This window comes from Pteropus alecto, unplaced genomic scaffold (assembly GCF_000325575.1).
Source record: "Pteropus alecto unplaced genomic scaffold, ASM32557v1 scaffold13, whole genome shotgun sequence".
NCBI lineage: Eukaryota > Metazoa > Chordata > Mammalia > Chiroptera > Pteropodidae > Pteropus > Pteropus alecto.
The window spans coordinates 10102465-10125549 of record NW_006434373.1 but is presented as its reverse complement, the minus strand read 5'-3'; the positions used below and the strand labels follow the sequence as shown (position 1 = coordinate 10125549).

The window sequence follows — 23085 nt, the reverse complement described above, 5'->3', positions numbered from 1 at the left end:
TGCTCAGCAAAAGGATCTGTCAAAAAGGTAAGAGACAGCCTTCTGAATTGGAAAGTATATTTGCAAGCTATGTCTCCAACAAGGGCTTATTATCCAAAATATACGAAGAACTCATACAATTCAATAACAACAAATAAACAAATGATCCAATCAAAAATTGGACAGAGGACCAAAACAGACACTTCTCTCTAGAGGACATACAAATTGCCAACAAATATTTGAAAATGTACTCAACATTGCTAGCTATTAGAGAAATGCAAATCAAAACCACAATGAGATACCATCTCACACCAGTTAGAATAGCTATAAATAATAGGACAAGTAATAACAAGTGTTGGAGAGGATGCAGAGAAAGATTCCTCGTACAGTGCCGGTGGTGTTGAAAATTGATATATCTGCTATGGAAAACATTATGTAGATCCCTCAAAAAACTAAGAATCGATCTGCCATATGATCCATCAATCCTACTGGATATTTTTACCCCAAAGACTTGAAGACCCATATCCAAAAAGATATTTGGACACCAATGTTCATAGCACCATTATTCACAGTGGTCAGAACATGGAAGCAACCGAAGTGTCTTACGATAGATGATTGGCTAAAGAAGCTGTGATATATATATGCAATGGAATATTAGCCATAGAAGAGATGAAATACTGCCATTTGCGACGAGTATGGACCTTGAGATAAGCGTACTAAGCAAATAAACCAGACAGAAAAAGTTGAAAATCACATGATATCACTTATATGTGTGATATAAACCTAAAAGCAACAAATGAACAGGACAAACAGACTTAGGGACATGGACAATGGACTAGTGGTTACCAGAGGGTAGCGGGTAGGAGAGGTAGACAGGGTAAAGGGGGTCAAATATAGAGAGAGAGGGGGAGAGTGAAGTGGGTAAAGGGAATCAAATGGTAGCTGAAGGAAACTGGACTTTGGGTGGAAAACACAGAATAGAATATACAGATGCCATATAATGTACACCTGAAATTATATAATTGTATTAACCAATGTTACCCCAATAAACTTAATTTAAAAATACATGCTAATTCTTTTGGTAGTAAATTTGCTACTACAATTTAAAAATACAAACATAAAACTATCAAATATGTTTGGTATTGCAATTTAGAAGAGATAATAAATATCTTAGTATAAGTATTAAGCATAATGTCACTGATAACCACAGAGACTGAGAAAAGTACAGACCTGTTGGGTAATCTTTGGAAGGTAGGAACATAGAAACCAAAGTATCAAATACATTTCTTATTGGCCAGGAGAACTGGACTAGTAGAGCTAACTGTGTGTCTAAGGGTAATACTAGAATGCTAAACAGTCACAGATAATATAAAGGAAGTAGGATTAGGAAATAGCATGTTAACAATTGCAGTGTATGGGAATTTAGGAAGAGGGAGGACTTAGACATTGTTTTGTATGTCTTATACCTGCTTAGATCATGTCAGTTCTGTGATGATGAACCACCAGCTTAGGTAAAAAGGGATTTTATTGGGGAATATGTATGGCAGTGAAATAATATGAAAAGCAAAAGAGGTGAAGATAGGAATCATATGAAATTAAATGAGTCAATAGTGGAGGAAGTACTAATACAAGCACAAGAAAAATGGAAGAACAACAACAAAAAAAGTAAGTATGTTTGAAAAAGGAGAAAAATACATTGAGAATAATCATTATTGTGGAAGGAGTACACAGTAACACTAAGTTGAATAACCAGCAACAACTTGCATGTATTGAGGGCATATCATATGCTGTGTATTAGTCTAAGTGCTTGTCTTGATTCCACACTACTACCCTGTAAGCATAGATTTTATATATGAGGAACTGGAGACATGAATGATTAGGTAACTTGTGGAGCTGAGCTTTAAGTACAAGCATTCTGTTGATGACAATAATACATAGAAAACACAGGATTCCACCACAATTTGGTAGATTTGGTAGAAGTAAGGCAGCTTCAGTTGCTCCTTATGCTAAACTCATCTACTTGGAGTTATTCATTAAGCTGATATAATTTGCAGTATTATCTGCAGAGAATGACCTTATCACACTAATCCAAAAGAAACTACTACTATAATTAAACTGTGGACAGAATAATGTAGGATTTTTTTTAAATCATACAACTGAAATTAAAGTGGTTACTGATCAATTAATGAGGCGATAATTAAACAGAAACTAGTCAGCCTGGCTGATTGTAGATCAGTACCTAAAATTTGTTTTTGTAGTTCACAGCCTTTGAGATATATTTAATTACATTTATCACACATGCATATTTAATATAATCTTTTGTGACAGATTAACAGATCTTCACCATTATCATGTCTAATTCCTCTTGATGTTTTTGTCATCATTACTTATATATTTGGGACAGAAAAGATTGTTTCCAAGGTGATAGTTATAAAGAAGAAATTTATGAAAAATAGTTGTCTCCTTTGTTTTTAGAAAACAAGCATCTCATTTCCCTCTGAAAGGGCATTATAGGTATCATAACTATATTTGGAATAATAATGTATTTTAATAAATAGAGCAGGATAAAGAATACCTTTGTTTTTTGTGTTATATTAAGATACAAAGCAGTTCCTATTATAATGTTAATAATTATTATAATAGAGTAAAAATGTTTGTTATTTTTGTCATGTTTTACCTCAGAGAGAAATGTTGAAGCAAGTAACTTAGCAAAATTATTACATTTGAAGAACAGGAAAATTATGTGCTGCTTATTGTCAACCTGTTCACTTAGAATTTTTTAAAAAGCACATTTGTATTGCGCATATGTAGCAGCAGCTTATGTAGAATCAGTTAACTAAAATAATGTTAAATGGCAGTAGTATCCCAATTTGATTAACTACATTTTATTGGGAAGTGTGGATCTTCTCTATTTGATACACAATTTAATCATATTTTAGCAGTAGTCGAGATGCGATCCAAAATAAATAAACAGCTTTATTTCTAGAACAGTCTTCTTTCAAGGTACAAATATACAGTGAGTGTCTACTACATACAAGTACTGTATCTTTGTATTTAGATTACATTTGTTAACTTTTTCTTTTAACAAGCCGACTTAAAGGAAGTACTCTGAGGAGAACTGCAAGATAATTGCATCTATAACTTACATAACTTATATGACTCTTTAATTTCTTATATATGAAATAGGAGGAGGAGAGGTTTGGGTTTAGGTATATTATGTCTAGGATCCTTTCCAGCCTAATAGTCAAATCAGAAAACTGTAGATATTTTCCACTTTTTGTGCAGAGTGTGGTTATTTTTAAGATATACTCTGATAGCCTATTACAGGGGCAAGAACTAGTTATTCCTTTCTGAGAATTATATCTTAATCAACAAATCTTTTTTATCCTTCATATTTTCAGAAATAGAAGCAAAGTCTTTTTTAAAAAAGTGGAATACCTTGATTTTTAGATTTAATTCTGTATAATGCTAATCTTAACATTTGATGACAAAAAGAATTTAGAATTTGCCTATAACAAAAAGAACTTACATGGTAAATCAGAAACACAGCCTTAATCTTCCCTAATTTATATTATTTTTGGAAATGCTTTTTGGCAAATATTTTGTTTTGTAAGTTTTACATTCCTAATGTTGAAAAAAATTGGGTAGCAGGTGCCTACTGCCATAGGAGCTGTAATATTTTAACTGTGTCATGAGGTATCTCTGAGGAAGTGCTTTTTTTGTTTTTTAATGGTAAAGGATGTAAGTAATCTCTCTCAAATGTCAAATTAACTTAGGGTGTGTACTTTCTTTTTCCCTTATGATTACGTAGATAGGAAAATTGAATGTTCCAAACAACTCATGGAAAATGTTCCACATTAACATTATTTGTACCGTAAATGCAGTTAAATGCTTTTAATGGAATACAAAGTCACAGGTAGATAATTAAATGTGAGAAAATGCTTTCTTGAAATAGGAAAGAAATCATGTCTTTGAACTGTTATTTTAAACATCCTAAGTGGTATTATTATGAATAATTTTCAAATAAACTGATTTCTTTGATTAAGCTGGGGGAAGTTATCAGAAAATAAAGTGTATTAAGATGAATTTCATGAATTTCATTCAACCGAACCTTGCTCTGATTAATTCAAACTTATAATGTCAATACTTTAGAATCTAATCCTAAATTATTATAGGGTGGTAGGACATATGCAACTTATTAAAAGTTGCACTATTACATATCTTTTTGGGATTTACACTTTTCAAATGCAGGTAGGACCTCCACTTGGTTGTTCTCACATTGTCTTTACTTTCTCTTTGTACCTGATTTTGTAAATGATTAGATTTATGGTTACAAAAGATTGTTCTGCCTATAGTGAGGAGAACCAATTGTAGTTATGGAAGAATATGTGTGGACTAGTCTACTGCAGTAGTCCAGGTGAGACAATGACAAGTTTGGGCTAAGGTGGTAGTGGTGAAGATGGAGAGAGGTCGGGCTATCCGAAAGCCTCTTCCATCATCCGTTACTCCTAAATCCACTTTCTGTGCTTTTCGATATAATCTATTTCCTCTCAACTGTTTCCACTGTTCCCTCAGTATCTCTTTTGTCATCAATAGACTCCCCTGTATTCTTAGCCTTTTCTCTGGATGTTCCGCCACTTGTCTTCACAGAAACCCAGTGTTAGTTTTTCTCTCACACTTCAGAGAAAAGAGGTGGGATTGCTTTTCTCCTGTCATTCTAGTAAAACCCTTCTTCTTGTAAAACCCTTCTTTGGAGCTCATATCATCAGTCCACGTCACTACCTTCCCTTCCTCTTGGCATCCTTAAGGTTCCCTCCTACATCTAAAGACTAGCAACCAGTTCATGGTCTCTCTGCCTGAACACATTAGTCCTTATATTTTCTGTCCATCCATGGACCCCATTCCTGTTTTTTCATGCTTTATTCAGCTTAGAGTGCCTGGCCTGTAATTACAGTCATTCACTTACAAATACCTTTAACTTCTTGAACTCCTTCATTCTTCCTTCAGTCCTAAACTCAGATGAACTTAGCCTCCCACTTTCTTCATGCCTACATCACAAAAAGTAGCTGAGCATTGCTGGAGAAAATCACATAGTAAGGATGGATTCATATCATTACATGGGCATGATGTCCCACTGCAGCTGAGCATCTAACACTGTAGCACTTTTGCTGGTTTCTGATAGGCTCACTCTTCTCCCCTGTCCTCAGTGACTATTTCATACCTTGACTGCTATGTTCACACTTCCCACTTTTTACTTCCTCAGTTTATATTATTCCTGAATACCCAGTTTCTCTCCACTACCAATAGTCTACACCTGGTCACCATAATTTTTATTTTTGTTTCATCTAATCTATTCTCCAAGCTGTAGCCAGGAAGCTGGTGATGTCACTCTCCAGATGGAATCCTTTAGTGTTTCCCATTGCTCTCCACTCTCAGGGCACCGTGCTCTGTTCTGTGTTCTGTATACCTGTTTCAAATAAGCTAAGCTGTTTCTTGCCTCAGGGTCTTTTTTACATGATATGCCCTCTGGAATATTCCCTCTGGGTATTCCCACTTACCCACCTACCACTACCACATTAATTCCTACTTATTTTTCACATCTCAGCTTAAAGATCACTTCCACAGAGAGGTCTTCCTTCCTGTTGAGAAGTAAAGAATAATGAGGATTAAGAAGATAATATAAAAATTGCTGAAGATTTATGATCTTTCAAAATACACTTTTAGCAGATTGGAGAAGGTTAAAGGGAAAGCTATGTGGTAAAAAGTAGGTAGAGAGCAATTGTTCTAGAACCTGTAAGAGGAAGGTGAGAAATAGTTTGGTATTGGAGAGCATAGTGGCTCAACTGCACCTGCAGTGAAAATATGGGAGTTCTGTACATGCTTGAAAATGGGAAGCAGCTAGTATGCGAAATATCAGTAAAGGAAAGGAGATGGTTGATGATGCCAGAAAATAAGAGAACATGTCTTGTGCCTTTAATTTCAGTGAAAAGAGGAAGTCATCTGCTAAGAATGTGGGTCAGCAGTATATGATAATTAATGTAAATTTGGTGCACTTGAATCCTAGGTCTATTTAAACTGAAGACAAATTATTTACATTTGGGTTAGCATTTTTAAACAGAGATGTTATGTCTTTGGATTGTTTTTTAAAATAATCTAAAATGTTCTAGTGTTTTCATAGTGCTAGAACATTTCCACAATATCGTTTGCTTGAAAGGTATGAAATTTTATTTGAGTTCCAGAATATTATGTCATTTGTCGTTTTACTCTTGGTCTATTTTTGTTTTTACCCCCACACTAATTTTACTTAATTTGTTAGCTTTTATTGTTAAAGGAAAGATCTTAAAAACTTCTAACTCCAAGCAGGTGCTTGGGCAAAACAAAAAATTTTCTAATATTGGAATTTGACATCAGAAATTAACTTCTAAATATAGCTTGAATAAAAGGGCTTTGCATTCAAAACCATAGAATGTTAGACCTAGAAGAGGTCGTCAATATAGCTGGTTGAGGTCTATCATTTTCAGATGAGAAAGAGATGGTCTGAAATATATGGGTGCTGTAAATGAAAACAATAAATCTATGACCAGAGAAATAGAAATGAGTATTGCTCTGTAACCAAAATGAAGTTTTTTTTTTTATTGTTTATTGGGGTAACATTGGTTAATACAATTACATAATTTCAGGTGTACATTATAATTTGACATCTGTATATTCTATTGTATGTTTACCACCCAAAGTCCAGTTTCCTTCTGCTACCATATATATGATCCCCTTTACCCACTTCACCCTCCCCATATCTCCCTATAATTAACCCTCTTTACCCCATGTACCACCTTCCTCCTTCCCCACCCCACTAGTAACCACTAGTCTATAGTCTATGTCCATGAGTCTCTGTTTGTCCTGCTCATTTGTTGCTTTTAGGTTTATATCCCACATATAAGTGATATCATGTGATTTTCAACCTTTTCTATCTGGCTTATTTTGCTTAGCACGCTTATCTCGAGGTCCATCCATGTTGTCGAAACTGGCAGTATTTCATTTCTTCTTATGGCTGAGTAATATTCCATTGTATATATGTACCACAGCTTCTTTAGCCAATCATCTATTGTAGGACACTTTGGTTGCTTTCGTGTCCTGGCCACTGTGAATAATGGTGCTATGAACATCAGTGTGCAAATATCTTTTCAGATATGGGTTTTCAAGTCTTCGGGGTAAATATCCAGTAGAGGGATTGCTGGATCATATGGTAGATCAATTCTTAGTTTTTTTAGGAACCTCCATACTGTTTTCCATAGTGGCGGTACCAACTTGCAGTCACACCACCAGTGTATGAGAGTTTCTTTTTCTCCGCATCCTCTCCAACACCAAAATGAAGTTTTAAAAGAACAGCTACTGTTTATTGTATGCCTGTTGGTGAAAGGTCTAATGTAGGTATTGACCACATGCTATAATGAAAGAGGAAATTAGTATTTATACTTCTCCTCACTTTTAAATTTTTAAAAATATGTAACATACGTATACAGGACCAAATTTAAAAAGTATGAATAGGTTTGCATTGCATAGCGAGTCTCCCTTCCATCCTTATCTCTTAGCCCCTCTACTCCTCTTATACATTTGCCCAGAGATACTCAATGCATTTAAAAACACACTTCCAGGGGTTTTTTTTCCTTAACAAATGATAGCATACTGTATATAGTATTTTGTATTTTCTTGGGGACAGTTTCATCAGCATGTATAGAGATGCCTCATTTTTAAAGAAGGGGCTTTTGTACATGCTACAAGGTATATTTATTTGATTATTTGGTATATTTATGAGATTATTTGATATATACGTTAATGTTATCTTAGCTGGGTATAAAATGGGGGGGCAACAATTTTTTTTTAAGTACTTAGATTGTATCTCTTTGTGGTCATCTGTTATCATTGTTGCTCTTGAGAAATTAGGCTGACCTGAGGTTTTTCCTTGCTTGTGCATGATTTCCTATTTTTGCATAAATACCCATATAATTCTTTCTTCTTAAAGGTCCATAAACATCATTATTCTAAAAATTAAAGGTTTTATTTATTTTGAAAGGTCGTACCCTATCTTTGAATTTACATTTATTCTTTTTTTTTCTTTTTAAGCTTTTTTGAAGAAGATTTTTGCATATTCTTTGGATCCCATTTCTCCCTATCTATTGTCTCTATAAATTGCTTTTATATTGTTAGTCTTTTCTGTTTTGTTTTATATGATTTCTTCATGCCCTTCTCTTTCTTTTTAGCCACATTTTTTTTTTTCTATTTTTGGTTGTTTCTTAATGTGGCTTTTATCTCTATAATGTTATTTTTCTGTTCACTTTTTTTGAGTTCTACCAGCCTGATTTTCGTTTCCTTCTGTTGTTGTATAATCTCTTCTTTGAACCTTTGTTTTTCTTATTTGAGCTCATTTTTTTTAAGAGGGGTCACATTTCCTATGGTTGTCTTTGAGACTTTGCAGAATTATTTATCTGAACTCTTCCTGTGTTTCCTTGAGTAGTTCTTGTGTTATATACTCTTAATTTACCTTTTTCTCTTTATAAAAATATTTTTTGCAATTTGTATGCAAAGGTCCAGTACTGGTTATTTTCTGCTTATTATTTATGTTGCAGTAGGATAAATGGTTGGATATAAGCATGGGCAGCCTGTAGCTTTTTCTTGTTAGACTTTTTACCTGAATACCCTCTTACAAATCTGTTATTTTCTTTATCTTGGATTTCATTTTTCATTTGTTTTTGGCATTGAAAAGAGTGTGGTTTTTTTATGTCAATTTCTCTATGTTGTAATAATGAAATGCCACTTCCACTCTACATCTGTTGCTTCAGTCACCGTTGGCTCAAGAATTAGGTGTAAACAATATATACGGCATGGTAACAAGAATTCTTCAGTCTGTTTCTACCTTTCTATGGTATTAAAATGTAGTTCAAAGAAACATTCTCTACCTCTCTTATGGTTTATACTTACATCTAGATTGCACTTATCTAATGATAGCGTCAATAGAATCATTACATCTGCTGTTCAAAATTATGTGTGGTTTTTTTGTTTTTGTTTTTGTTTTTAGAAATCTGTTTATTGCTTGAGGCCCGAGAAGGCATGTAATGGCTTTCAGAATGTTCTTTTCTCTCATGTAAAATTTGCAGATATGTGTCTTAGTTTATGATTTGGAGCTATGATAGCTTCCTTGCTTCAGTTACCTAGTGAAGTTACAAAATTATACTCATTATAATTAGTAAAGGGCATAGGGGGAAAAAAGCTTGATAATAAACAGGATCTTGGGTTCTTTTGATTTGATTTAAACAGTGTCTTTCGGGTATCGTAGTGTTTCAGGTTTCTTTCCTTTACTCCAGCTTCCACCAGGTGTGGACTCTGGTTGCACATAAATGGGGCCTTTGGGGAGGTGGTCAGACTCCCCTCTTAACTATAAAGGAAGGGAGGAGAAATCAGACCCACATTGTCCTTACAAGGCTTTGTTGCAAGGGCCTGGACCAGTGACTCTCGTGTAATAATTCATCCTGTTTGTCATTGAAGGGGCTTCTGCTACCCATAGTCCTGGTTACTATTTGCCTGCAGTCATGGACTCCCTGTACTATGTGATCTTTGTCCTGATTCAGACCTTCTCTAGTCATCTTACTAGGACAGGTAGAAACTTCTGGATTTTTACCATGATGTACTTGTATCTAGCCTCTTCCTCCATCAGTGCTGTACTTTTGCTCCCACACCACTTTAGAATGCCATGAAACCAAGGACTGGGCTTTACTAGAAGCCTGCAGCTTTTCCTCACCTATGTTCCAGAAGTAGCCCTCCAGCCCAGATATTTTAAGGGTATTTGATACCTGTCATAATGCTTTCACCCACCACTCTACAGTGTCACCCCCCATCTGTTCCCAAAGGTCCACACAGAAAAGGAAATAGGGAAGACTCTGATCTCTGATTGCCATCTTCCTGTTAGCTTTCTTTCATGTAATCCACAGGGACTTGAAAGGGCCTATTTTAATTTTTACATTTCTGTCTAGAGAGAACTTTCCTTCTGTCTTTCTTGCCAAGTTAACATTTATATCCACTCATCCAGTAGCAGAGGATACAGGAAGAGAAATCAATTTTCAAGAAGGAAAAATAAAGGTATTTTAAAAATACTCTTTTTGAGGAGGTAGATTTTTTCCATGTTTTTATTTTTATAAAGTCAGGTTTATTGAGATATATAAAATTTACTCTTTTTAGTTAACTTAAAGTCTTTGCCTGCTGATACAGTTAAGAAATTCTCTCTCTCTCTCTCTCTCTCTCTCTCTCTCTCTCGAGAGAGAGAGAGAGAGAGAGAGAGAGAGAGGGGAGGGGGAGGGAGGGAGGAAGGGGGAGGAAGAGAGAGAGAGAGAGAAAGAGAGAGAAAGAAAGAGTGGTGTAATTACCACCAAAATCAAGATTTAGAACATTTCCATTACTTCAAAAAGTTCTCTCCTACCCCTTCCTGGTCAAAGTTGCCCTCCTACCCTTAGCCCCATACAATTTATCCATTAAAGTGTACAAATCAGTGCCTTATAGTATTTTCAAAGAGTTATGCAACCAACACCACAATTTTAGAACATTTTATCCATAAGAAATCCTATTATCGATAACCATTACCTCTCAATCCTCACATTCATTCCCACCCCTCCTTCCTCTTCCACTCCACCCCCGACTCGAGGCAACCAATAATTTACTTTGTCTCCATAGATTTTTCTCTTCTGGACATTTCATATAAATGGAACTGTATGAGATGTGGCCTTCTGTCTCTGGCTTCTTTCAGTTAGTATGTTTTCAAGGTTCACCCATGTTGTAGCAGATTTCATTATTTTTTATTGCCCAATAATATTCTATTGTATGAATGTATCACATTTTGTTTAAGCATTCTATTTTAGAATTTCACATGATTTAAATAGATTAGCTTTTTTCCTCAACTCCCCTTCATGTCCTAAAGATGGCAATAACAGAAAAATGCATTAGTACTGATGTAATCAAACTACAGCTTTCTTCTCAGATCTGTATCATGTAATGTTTTAATAGTAAGTAGTATATGAGATAGTGTGAGTATCTGACTTTATTTTTAAAACTCATTTAAGGGTAGAGTAGTAAAACCATTAGAGACAGAAGAATAGAGAAAATATTTGGGAACTACCATGGCAGGTATATTGGCAGAGACTTTCATATGTTAATTTATTTTATTTTTATAGCACCCTCTCATATATTTTTTCCTATATTATAATTTGGAAATCGAAGCTCAAAGACGGTAAACACTCTACCTTAGTAGAGAACTCGAACTTAGTAAGACATCTATATCAAGTGAGACTATAAAGTCTGTGTGATTCCAAAGTCATTGTTTTTTCTTCCCAGTAATAGAATTGTACTGTATATACAGGGCAGCCTCTTAACCCAGAAACGCAAGCGAGTGCATAATATATGTCCTACTGATATTTCATTACACAGCCAATAATAGCATATCTTTGTTTACAGACTTTGTGATCATACTATAGAGGAAATACACACACAAAATACCTATTCAAGCATGTACATCAATACGTGTATGTACTCACATATTCTAAACAGTGTAAGTTTTTGTGTCTTTTAATGAGTGAGTGCAAACTTAAATACCTATTTGTTAGGTTATTTACTGTAGACCTAAAGTAGTAATATTTTTTTAACTTCTCATGTTAGAGAGTTAGGGAATGACAGTGAAAAGGAAGAAATTATGAATAGTACTTTTTATTTTAAATTAGCTGTGATTTCTTTTTCTTTCAATTACTATTATATTATTTGGAAATTAAAAATTTTTTCTTAAGACAATCTGCTTTAAAAGATTATGGGTTTTTATATCTTCATGAATGGTAACTTGATGAAATTAGTCATTTATTATCGACAAAAATGTGACAGAACTTTGTAAAGTTCAAAATGGACTTTTAATACTTAACTCCAAACAGTTTTGCCTAATTAAAGCTTCTGTTTAATTAAGATAACAATGCATAGTCCTTCATTAAAATTAACACAGAAAAGTTCTTTCTTGGTCCTTGGAGAGGATATTATATGCAGGCCCTGTTGTGTGGGTTGCAAAATGTCACTGAAATTTATATGCATTACTTGTCTAATTGCAGTAAATGTAGCATGTCCAGATAGGTTTAGAGTTAGAAGGCTGTTTGTTACTTACTGGAAATGACTTGAAACCTGAGTACCTAGAGGCAGCTGTGCCCAAGTCCTTTACCTCTCCCCAGAGATGGCTAAGAAGACTCTTGTTGGACCCTGTCTTTCATGGCGGTAGCAGTAAACATGACAGGTTGTTTAGGAGCCATCTGTTTAAAATGGCTGCTGCTTTGTATGCAGCAATGAACTTGAGATCAGTTTTCTGTCTTCATGGTAACAGTCTTATTTGGTGTCACAACAGGTGGAAGTTGATGGGTCAAAACTAAATGTGACCAGCACATGGAACCTAGCTTCACCCCTATTATCTGTCAACGTTGATGGCACTCAGAGGACAATACAGGTAAATGTTCTGCTGATTTACTTAGAGGACTCCATTAAGTCCAAAATCCTTACCAGTACTTGTGTGGTTAAAACTTACAGATATGATAGGGAAAAGCTGCATTTTATCCATGTCATACATTTTATTTATAGTTGAAAACATTTTTTTCTTATTGTAGAGAATCTTGTTAAGTCTTATTCTGAGGAATCAATTTTTTTCCCAGGCAATTCAGGAAAGTTAGTGTATTATATTTTGTTATAAATAAAGCATTCTGCATGCTTTTCTAAAAATGTTAAATTATTAGTTTTCTTTGCCATGTGAGTTTTTAGTTGTAAAGTATGACTGACTTTGTTACCTTCCTTTTCTGCATACTTGAAATTGTATAATATGAGCTATTCAGAAAAATGAGCTATTCAGGTTGACTTGCCATAGCACATTGATGCCTCTTAAAAACTGAATAATCTTAATTTATTACCCCCCCCCCCATATAAAATTTCTTGCATTGAGGAGATACCTTGAAATCCAGAGGTGGTTAACTCTTCTTTGTAATCAGTGACTTCCATTTTAAAATAGAAAGCTATGAAAAGGGATTCTGCCAAAATTCCTTCACCTCACTTCATAATTGAGGTTTACAGTTCCAGGAAAAACCGAACAAAACATGGTAGACCATGTAGCTGTCACATGCAAATAAAAATCATAAACCTTCCATAGCAGTAAATCTTATTTTTTCTTTTTTTTTAATGAAAATGTTTTTACATTCCCGTAACTTGGTTTTACATGAAAAACTGAGTTTTAAAACCTAAAGAAATCAAGAGAATCACAGAGAGAAACTACTCTATACCAGAATCATATGTACCTCTATTAGAGACTGCAGCAGAGGATTCCAGAATCCCCTAGTTAATATTTGATGACTAATTTCTCAGCCAAGTTCAACTGATATATTACCTATATGGTTCTAAGAAACAAACTCTCAATAATGAGCCCTATATTTTCACTTTGGTTTTGTGACTTGTCCCAATATTTTCTTCTCTCATATTTTCTTTCCTATTCTAAGTATGAGGTTAAACACTTGAGACCCTTGAAAAAATATCACTGCATAATGTCACATTACTAGATCTCAGTTATTATGTCTAAAAAAAAAAATGGTTTTGTTATACTTATTTATGTTCAACAGAATATACTCTGCACTGAATGTGCTGTGTTTTGGTCAGCAGGACATAGTATAACCTCTCAGTAGTAAGTAGAGATAGGAAGTCCTACTGTCCAGATCTTTGTCTCATGATATTTTCATCATCCTTCTCACTAACTATGTAGATAGGTGTCTTAATGGCACTTTTACATGTAGAGTTTCTAGCTAAATTAACACTGGTTATGTATTTAGAATACTCCCCCAAAATATTTTCCTAAGCATAGGGATAAGGTTTAGTCAATTCTTTTTCATTCTTGTAAGTTCTTTGCTTAAAAAAAAAAAAAATTAATGTTAAATATATGACCCCAAGACAGATTCCTTGACTCTTTGGAGGTGGTCATTGCTTTCACTTAAGTGTTCTCTCACTGGAAGGAAATAACCTCAGAGAGATCAATGGTATACTGAAGAAAACAAAGTCATTTACCTGAAAATGAGGTGAGGAAAGTTGTTCTTTATCAGAACAGATAAATTTTATTTACTTTTTATGGGTATTAGCATTCACCGTTGACTCTTTTTATCTCTAAAAATAACGTGGTTCCCATGAAATTAATAACAATTATCATAAGAGTAAATAATACACAGTGTTTACTCATATATTAACTCATTTCATTTTCACAAAAACTGTATGAAGTAGGCACCATTATTTATACTTTTGTAAATGAGGCAACTGAAGCTCAGAGAAAGTCAAGTGACTTGCTCAAGGTCACATAACTAATTGGGGGGAGGGTTAGAGCCAGGATTTAAATCTAAGCAGTCTCGCTAAAGGTCTGCGCTGTTAAGCATTACACAGTACTGAGGCAAGCTAAGTGACTTCCCTGTGATTACAAAGGTAGGAAGAAGCTGAGCAGAAATTTGAACTCTGGCAGTGTGACCCCAGACTGTATGCTTCTAACCACTATGCTGTATAGTACTTTTCAGTTTTCCCATAAAGTTCTTCAAATAATTTACCTCTCATTTGTGCTTTAAACCAATGATACTCAAACTTTAGTGTGCTTCAGAATCAACAGAAAGATGTTAAACCTCAGATTGTTGAATCAACTGGCAGAGTTTACTCCGATTTCATTGGTCTGTCCTAGGTGTGAATTTCTAATAAGTTCCTAGGTAATGCTGATGCTGCTGGTCCAGGGTCCACAGTTTGAGAACCATTGCTTTAAACCTTTGCAATCAGAGAATAAGCTATCGTACGATGAGCAAAAGTGAGATTAAGTAGCAGCCAAGTCATTTGAAGCTTGGTTAATTACATAGACTCTGCTTTATCCTTAGGCCATTGGGGCCCATGGAAGAGTTTTAAATAAGGAAATGATGATATGAACAGACTTAGAGTTTAGAAAGACCTCTTTTTTGTTGTTGTTGTTGTTGCATTGTGGATTAAAGAAGGAGATTGGAGGCAGAGAGAGAACTTAAGAGTTTATTAGAGAAACATACGGGAAATCATTTTGTCTGGAAAATACTAGCAGCAGTCAGAATAAAGAACATTGTATGATGAAGAGATTTGAAAAAATGAGAAAGGACTGATATCTTCACAATGTTTTTTGTTGATTTCTATTACTCCTGTCCTTAAGCATGGGCAGAACTTCAAGGTTCATTCCTATCACCTTTTTTCTCTATGCTGACTTCTTGGGCTCCATTGCCCAAGAATTTCATTCAGCTCAATACCTCCAAGCAAATAGCAATGAAACTACTACTGTGTATTTGGATTTCTCTTGTACTTGTTTATGGTAAATTCAGAGAAGAACTATGGGATGGATATTACTACAGCTATTTTTCAAGTGATTTTACAATAATAACTGCTGTTCTTTTTTTTTCCCTAGATTTTCATAAATACATTTAAACTTGTTATTATTAAATGTTTTCTATATACAGAGTAATATGAGTGACTCTTACAAAAGCTAAAGACTATCACAACGAACCTGTTTACTCACCATCTAGATTAAAAAAAGAACCATTACCAATACTATTGACTTTTCTCTGTGACCCCTTGGTTAGAGACTCCCCCTTCCTGCCCCCGAGGCCACCACCACCCTGATATTTGAATTTATCCCTTTCTTTTCTTTAGGTATATTTACATATACAGTAAAACTGTAAACAATATATTATTTAACTATTTGTATTTTTGAACTTGATGTAAATGGCACCAGACTATCTATGGTGACTCCTTTTTCCACTAGTATTATGTTTGTGAATTTGGTCCAAGTTGGTGTATGTAGCTTTAGTTTATTTATTTCTATGCTATGTATTTTTAAGTCATATTAATATACAATTTATTTTTTTCCCCTAAGTACACATTTGCGTTATTTATTTTGTTATCACAATTATTGCTTATATGATCATTCTTCTACATGTTTCCTCTTGAAATAAGAGTTCCTCCAAAGACTATGCCAGTAGAGTGGCTGGGTTGTAGGGACAATGCATCCTTAAACCTACATAGTAACATCAAATGATTTTCCCTATGTGGCTAGACCAATTTACATGCATACCAATAGTGAGGATGATGATATTAATAATAAGCCAACCTTATTGTATACTTACTATATCAGGTACTGATTCTTTTAAGTACTTCTTTGTATTAATTTATTTAATCTTCACAGCAATCCAATAAAAGATATACTAATGTGTTTTTTTTTTTAATTTTGCACTTGGGGAAACTGAGGCTTATAGTGGATAAATTGCTTGCCCAAGGCATTCTTCTAGTAAATGGAAGAGCCAGAATTTGAACCTGGAATCTGCGCCCTTAACAAATCTGTTTCACATCCTGGTGAACCACTGATATCCAGACTATTTAAATTTTTCCTGCCTGGTAGGTTTGAATGGTATCTCTGAGATTTTAATGTCTATTTCCCTGATTAGTAATGGCAGTGAGCATTTTAAAATGTATTTATTGACACTCCTCTTTCCTCTTCTGCAAAATGCCTGTTCATGGCTTTTGCCTATTTTAAAAAAGTAGATTTTTTTCTTATTGTTTCATATGTTTTTCATATTTTTGTGGATCATGACCCTTTGTTATATGTGTTACACAAAACCTCCCAATTTGTAGCTCGTATTTTTATCTTTTTAAGATATACAAGTGACATTTTAAATCAGAGATTTAATATCAGAATTTTCAATCGTTTTCTCTATGGTTTGTGTATTTCGTATTGGATCGAACAGTCCTCTTCTACTCCCAAGCTCTTAAAGATATTTGCCTATATTTTCTTCTAAACCTTTTAAATTGTGCTTTTTCACATTTAAATCCTTAATGCCCCTGGAATTGTTTTTTGTGTGTGGTATGAATTAAGATCCAGTTTTACTTTTTAAAATAAAACCAATTGTGCAAGCACTATTTATAGTTATGTTTTTCTCCCCTTTACTAGCCTGCCACTCTCTTGTCTTTTGAACCCCAAAAGTCTTTAAGAGGCTTATTGTTTCTCTGAAGTATTTCTCAATTAATTGTAAATAAAAAAGTGAACCCCCTTAATATGAAACTCTGGTCACTATATTTGCTTTCATAAGCTCTCTGCCAGTCCCTTTCATTTTTCATTTATCTCTAGGGAATCCTTAGCTACTTAAAAACAGTGTGTGTTTGCATCTGTGATTTGCAGGCCAAGGATATCAAATGATATTTGAGATACACCTTAGGAAAGCGTGTTCATGAAATGGGAGGTGGATTGGGAAGCATTCACGTAGAAAAGTAATGCTAGCTAAGCATGGGAGAATAGATTGGAGGAGCCAAGTTATGAATGGAAGGTTAAAGAGTCTATGCTTTTCAACGGAGCTATTGAAATGTTTTTGCAGAGGAAAGTAATGTTCATCAAAAAGCTGTTGTGGAAGGTTAATGTGTCTTCATAATTGAAGAGGAATAAGAGATTGTAGGAAGTGGGGAAGGAGTTCATTTAGAAGATAATCTTTTTACTTCACTCATGAGGTTACAGATCCTAAACTAGGGTGCTGGCAGTGTACAGGGAGGAGGGAATTGGGTTTTAGAGAAGTTGTTGATGAGAACTTGAAACAACTTGTTGAATGCTCTATGCATACAGTATGTACCAAAGTCCTAAATCCAAACACTGGTCCCCCGCTTTGACTGTTTTTCTTAATATAAGTTTTTGTTGGCCTTGCCTGTCATCGTTAGGTGGGTATCCTTTTAAAGGCTAGGTTTTGAAAGTGAACCTTGCATTCTGTGCTGTGACAAATCAAGCCACCAATTATCTACCAATTTCTAAAAGCAGGATAAAATGATAGAAATTCAGATTTCTATGCTAATTTGAGACTAACTCTGCTGTTCTTTTGTTAGATTTTTTTTCCCCTTCAACACTATTTTGTAACGTTAACAGAATTTTTTAAATTGTGTAAAACATACATAAATTATAAATTATAAAGTATAAAATTGACCATTTTAACCATTTTTAGATGTATGGTTCAGTGGCATTAAGCACATTCAGATTGTTGTACAACCATCACCACTATCCATCTCTAGAACTTTTTCATCCTTCCAAACTGAAACTCTTTTCATTAAACAATAACCTTCGATTTCCCATCCCTCGAGACCCTGGCATCCACCATTCTACTTCCTGTCTCAATGAATTCGACTACTCTAAACAAGTCATATAAGTGGAATCATATATTATTTCTTTTGTGGCTGGCTTATTTCACTTAGCACAATGTCTTTAAGGTTTATCCATGTTATAACATGTATCATTTCCTTTTTCTTAAGGCTGAATAATATTCCTTTACATGTATATATCACAATTTGTTTATCTATTCATCTGTCAATGACTATTTGGGTTGTTTCTACCTTATGGCTGTCATGAATAATGCTGTTATTAACATTAGTGTACGAATGTCTTTGAGTCCCTGGATTTTAGTTCTTTGGGGTATATACCCAGAAGCGGAATTGCTGGATCATGTAGTAATTCTAGTAAATTTTTGAGGAACCACCATACTATTTTCCCCAGCAGCTGCACCATTTTACATTCTCACCAGTGATGCACAAGGATTCCAGTTTCTCCATATTTTCACCAACACTTGTTATTTTATGTTTGTTGTTTTGATAATAGCTATCACAATGGGCATGAAGTGGTATCTCATTTGGAACAGGATTTATTTCAGTAGTTATTGAAAAAGCGTTCAGAGTACTTCCCAATATTTGCCTTTCCTTTACCCGTTTTATAGTATAGCCAATTCACTGCATAAATGGAACTTTTTAGTGTAAATAGGAGCAACTTTCTTACAACTCTTCTTTAAAACCCATTCTCTCAAGTTATTTTTCCTTCCCTGCATAAAATCATGTACAATTCTCACAGTCTATGCAGTCGCTACCAGGTAATAAGCAAGCAGCATTCTATTTTGAAGAGGGTGTGTTTAAAATCTAGTTCATTGTAATGTCAAAACTGGTAAAAACTAGTAAAACTAGACTGCAAAATTTTTGTAGGAAAGATAAAGAGTGTTGCTTTCTTCTTTCTTGCTTTATATTCTGTCCCACTTCTTACCTGCTATCTGAGGTCTCTCCAAAGTTGCAGTATGGTGTAAGGATGAGAGGTGCATAGCCGGAAGAACTAGGTTGACCTGGGTGGATGTAATCTGGTATTTGTTCTTTTTTAGCATGGCAAATGTCCAAAGCTGGCTGATGTCTTCTAGGATACTTAACGTAGATTTGGGAGAATTCCTCATGAGCAGAACTCTTAATTCCCGTTCTGTCTTTTCCAGTTAGTGGCCTTCAGCATCCTGATTCTCATCCCTTTAGATGTTCCTGTTGGGCAGGGTCTCTCATAACGACCCAGCATCTCTGCTGCATGATCCACGTCTGAGCCACAAGAAATAGTTGTAAATCCTTGTCTCACTAAATTCTTTTTGCTCTGTCACCAAGAGGATTGCTTATATTCTCTATGTGTCCCTCAAAATCCAGGAGCTGTATGGAAAACTAGGTGATTCTCACAAAATCTCTCTCAGTTAGCTTAAAGTGTTCAACCTCAAATTCTTAATTCAGCCTCTTCTAATTTTTAATTTCTTTCATAGTCTCTTGTGGCGGGAGATGGGCGGTTCCTTAGCATGTCCTATGAGGTAGCCTAGTTAGCATCTTACTTAAGGATAAGTGGGTATTTAGCAGTTATTTAGTTTTATTGTTGAATCCCTATGACTACATAAAAAGTAGCATTTGGCATCTTTAATGGAATACTTGGGGAGTAAGCACATAGTTTTGCTTTAGGAATGTGTTCCCATCCAATCAGATTACATTGTCTATTCACTTTCCTGGTTTTCATTGGTTAACTTCATGAGCTTAATATTATCCATTAATTTCTTTAATAACAAATTGTATTTTGACAAGTACCATCATTTGAATAACAAATTTTATAGGTTACTAACTTCCTTTAATTGATCAAAATTACCTGTTTCAGTTTTGATTTGGTTTTGAATTCCCACTGCCTTGCTGAGTTCCTGGCACCTGTAGAAGCTCAATAACTGGATGAGTGGATGGATAGATGGATGAATGGATGGATGGATGGAAGGATGGATGAATGAATGAATGGTTAGTCATCTTGCATTTTATAATTTAACATGTAAATCTCTTACCTTCATTTTAAGATTGAGATTTTATTTCTACTCTTTCATCAAATTAAGGAATGTTCTTAAGATAACCTCTTTAGCCATTTTATCAATTCTCTTTCATTGCTGATCTTTCCAGTATTTGCAAAGTCCATACTCTATTAGATAACATGGTTGGTTGATCTCTGCAGATACAGAATCACCACAGTTTCTGTGAGAGCAAAGAGAAACGAGGGATCCCAAAGGTCTGCCCACTGAAATATCAGAAGTACCTTGCTTATCAAGCATGTTCTTTCCCGTTGAGTGAATGTCTTTCCTACTTGCCTTCATTTGCTCTGGGTTGCACCTGAGCTGTTTAAGGTTAACAGTAATAGGTATTGATAGGTATAGAAAAAGGTCTACCTCAGGCTATTCTTAATTTCCTCTTTCTAAGAGATTTGTGCACACAGTGTGCTCTCCCTCACCCAGTTTCACTAATTATTCGGTGCTCGGTTAAGTCTATTTCCCATAACACTTTACTCCAATATAGCCACCTAACTGCTTTCAGTCTTCCTCTTTTGACTTCAAGAAAGTCATTTTCTTTGTCAAAAATTCTATTCAGTTAATAGCTTTAAATAGAGCTAGCGATACATCTATCTGAAAGGAGGAGAACTGAGGATATGAACTTTGAAAACTCTTGAAGATACTTAAAAGTCTTCTTTAGAATTTTCGTGTTCCTAATCTAGTACTTCAACCAATAATTGAATCAAGTTTTTCTCAAATATCATTATTCAAGGAAAATAAAATGATAGAATTTCATATTTTTAAAAATGTTGGTTACATATTTGCATTTTCCTACAATTTCATTGCAAATGTAAGAGTCCGTCAGTAATGATACTTATTAAGTAGGTCTTAATGGTATATTTTGAGAAACTAAAACTCATTTTTCAGTCTTTTATGGGAAGATATATTCTGATTTTTAAATTACCAATTTTAAAAGTTGTGGAATAAAACAGCATTTCCAATAGAAATCTAATATGAGCCATATATGCAGTTTTAAGTTTCTTAGTAGGCACATTCAGAAAGAACAAGTGAAATTCATTTTACTAATCCATTTTATTTAACCCAATTTATCCAAAACATTAGCTTTTCTGCATAAAACAATATTAAAAAAGTATTAATGGGATACCAGAATTGACACATACACCTGACATATATATAACAGCATAACTTAAGTAATGGAACAATTTAAAGCAAAGTGTAGTTTCTACCAAAATAAATTATGTTTAACAGGAAAATATTTTACACTGCTTCTGTATTTAAATTTAAATTAATAAAATTAAATAAAATTGAAATTTTAGTTTCTCAATCACATTAGTAACATTTCAAGTTCTCAGTAGTCATATGTGACTAGTGGTTACTTGGTTACAAACAAAACCTTTTATAAATCAGGGTGTTTATAGAAGAAAAATACAAATATTGTTTTTTTTAGTGCTCCCCCATGTGTTTACCACAGTTTTTGTTCTTATTATTTAAAATTAGAAATAGATAAATTAAATTCATTTTTAAATAGAATTTCTCATCTAGTTGACATGCTTTTAAATTTAGAAGCTTAATAAAAATTAGAACTATTTTTTAAAAAAATGGAATGATTTCCTTCCTGCCTGTAGCATATAATTAAAGTGCTATAACAAAAAGATTTTCTGTGTTCTACATTTGTTGAGCTCACTGCTCTCTTCATACACCCTAGCATCTTCATAGTGTGGGACTTTTTTTATATTATTATGACTATACTATATTCCTGTGAAGTAATTTTTTTCTACCCTTGAAAGAGGTTCTTCAATTTTACTTTAAACAACTCAAATAGTTTTCCATTTCTTACAGTGTAATTTGTCTGCTGGGATTTAATATATTGCTTCTTGTTAGCATTTTACATACTAGATTTTCATTTGCGTAGTCATGTTGTTTGAACATTTGCAAACAGAGCTGTCTAACTGCTATTGGGCTGTGTCTTTGTGTGGCATGATTTCTCCTATCCACCTGCTCACAGCAGGTTGTCTACAGGCCTGAAGAGTAGCTAAATACTTTTGAAAATATCTTGAGATCCTGCTAAGGTCTAACAATTTCTGCATTTGTGTGCTGTGAAGCTATTCACGGTGTACCTTTAAAAGCTGTTTTCTTTTTTATTTCTCATATTCTTGTTTAAATATTTTCAAGAGAAGATAAATTTATTATAAATAACAGTACAAAGCTGATTACAGCACTATTGCATTCTACATTGAATAGATCATTGACATTCAACTAAGTGGAACTAATTTTTATGTTAAAGCAGACAAATTTGGAATAGTGTCACAAGAATCTCATGTTATTTACTACAGAATACCAGATTAAATGGATTCCTTGTGAATTGATTGCAGTGTTAAATAGATTATGTAACATGATAACTTAAAACGCTCAGTGGGTCTATGTAATGTAGAATATTATACAAGCACATGAATATAATTGAAGAGATGTTATTGTGTTTGCAGATTATAAAACCGATATATTTGCAAATGCTCGTGCACACAATTTAAATGTATTTTTAAAATTAACCTTAATTTTCTGTTTTTGAAGAAAAGGAATTAATTTTTACAACGCTTGAGAAAGAGAGGTTAAAAATAAGGTTATTTTTTTTTAGCTTTTTAGATTAAAATAATGCCTTCAATCTCTGAGAGCTAATTTTAATCCTAATAATTATGTATAGATGCTAAATAAATATTTAATAATATTTTAATTAGAAAATTAAATGAAATGGCTTATGTTTTTGCTTATACTTTGCCCATATATAAAAAAGTAGATTTGGAATTAATCATCTTATGTTTTTAGTTCTGTGGAGTTTTTCTAGCTGTTCCTCCCCTCCCCCACCCCTTCGAAATAGTTAGCTGGT

At 34.1% G+C, this 23085-nt stretch overlaps 1 protein-coding gene across 2 annotated transcripts in view; it reads left to right on the top strand.

The window, feature by feature from the left end:
- The window catches only part of PCCA (propionyl-CoA carboxylase subunit alpha), a 337827-nt gene that overhangs the window by 242493 nt on the left and 72249 nt on the right, over window positions 1–23085 (top strand). The window contains exon 20 of one of the 2 annotated variants that reach the window (XM_015587371.2): window positions 12398–12496. The exons of the other annotated variant lie outside the window; for it this stretch is intronic. Coding sequence (XP_015442857.1) covers window positions 12398–12496 — 99 coding nt within the window. The remainder of the gene's footprint in view (window positions 1–12397; window positions 12497–23085) is intronic. 2 annotated transcript variants of the gene reach the window in all.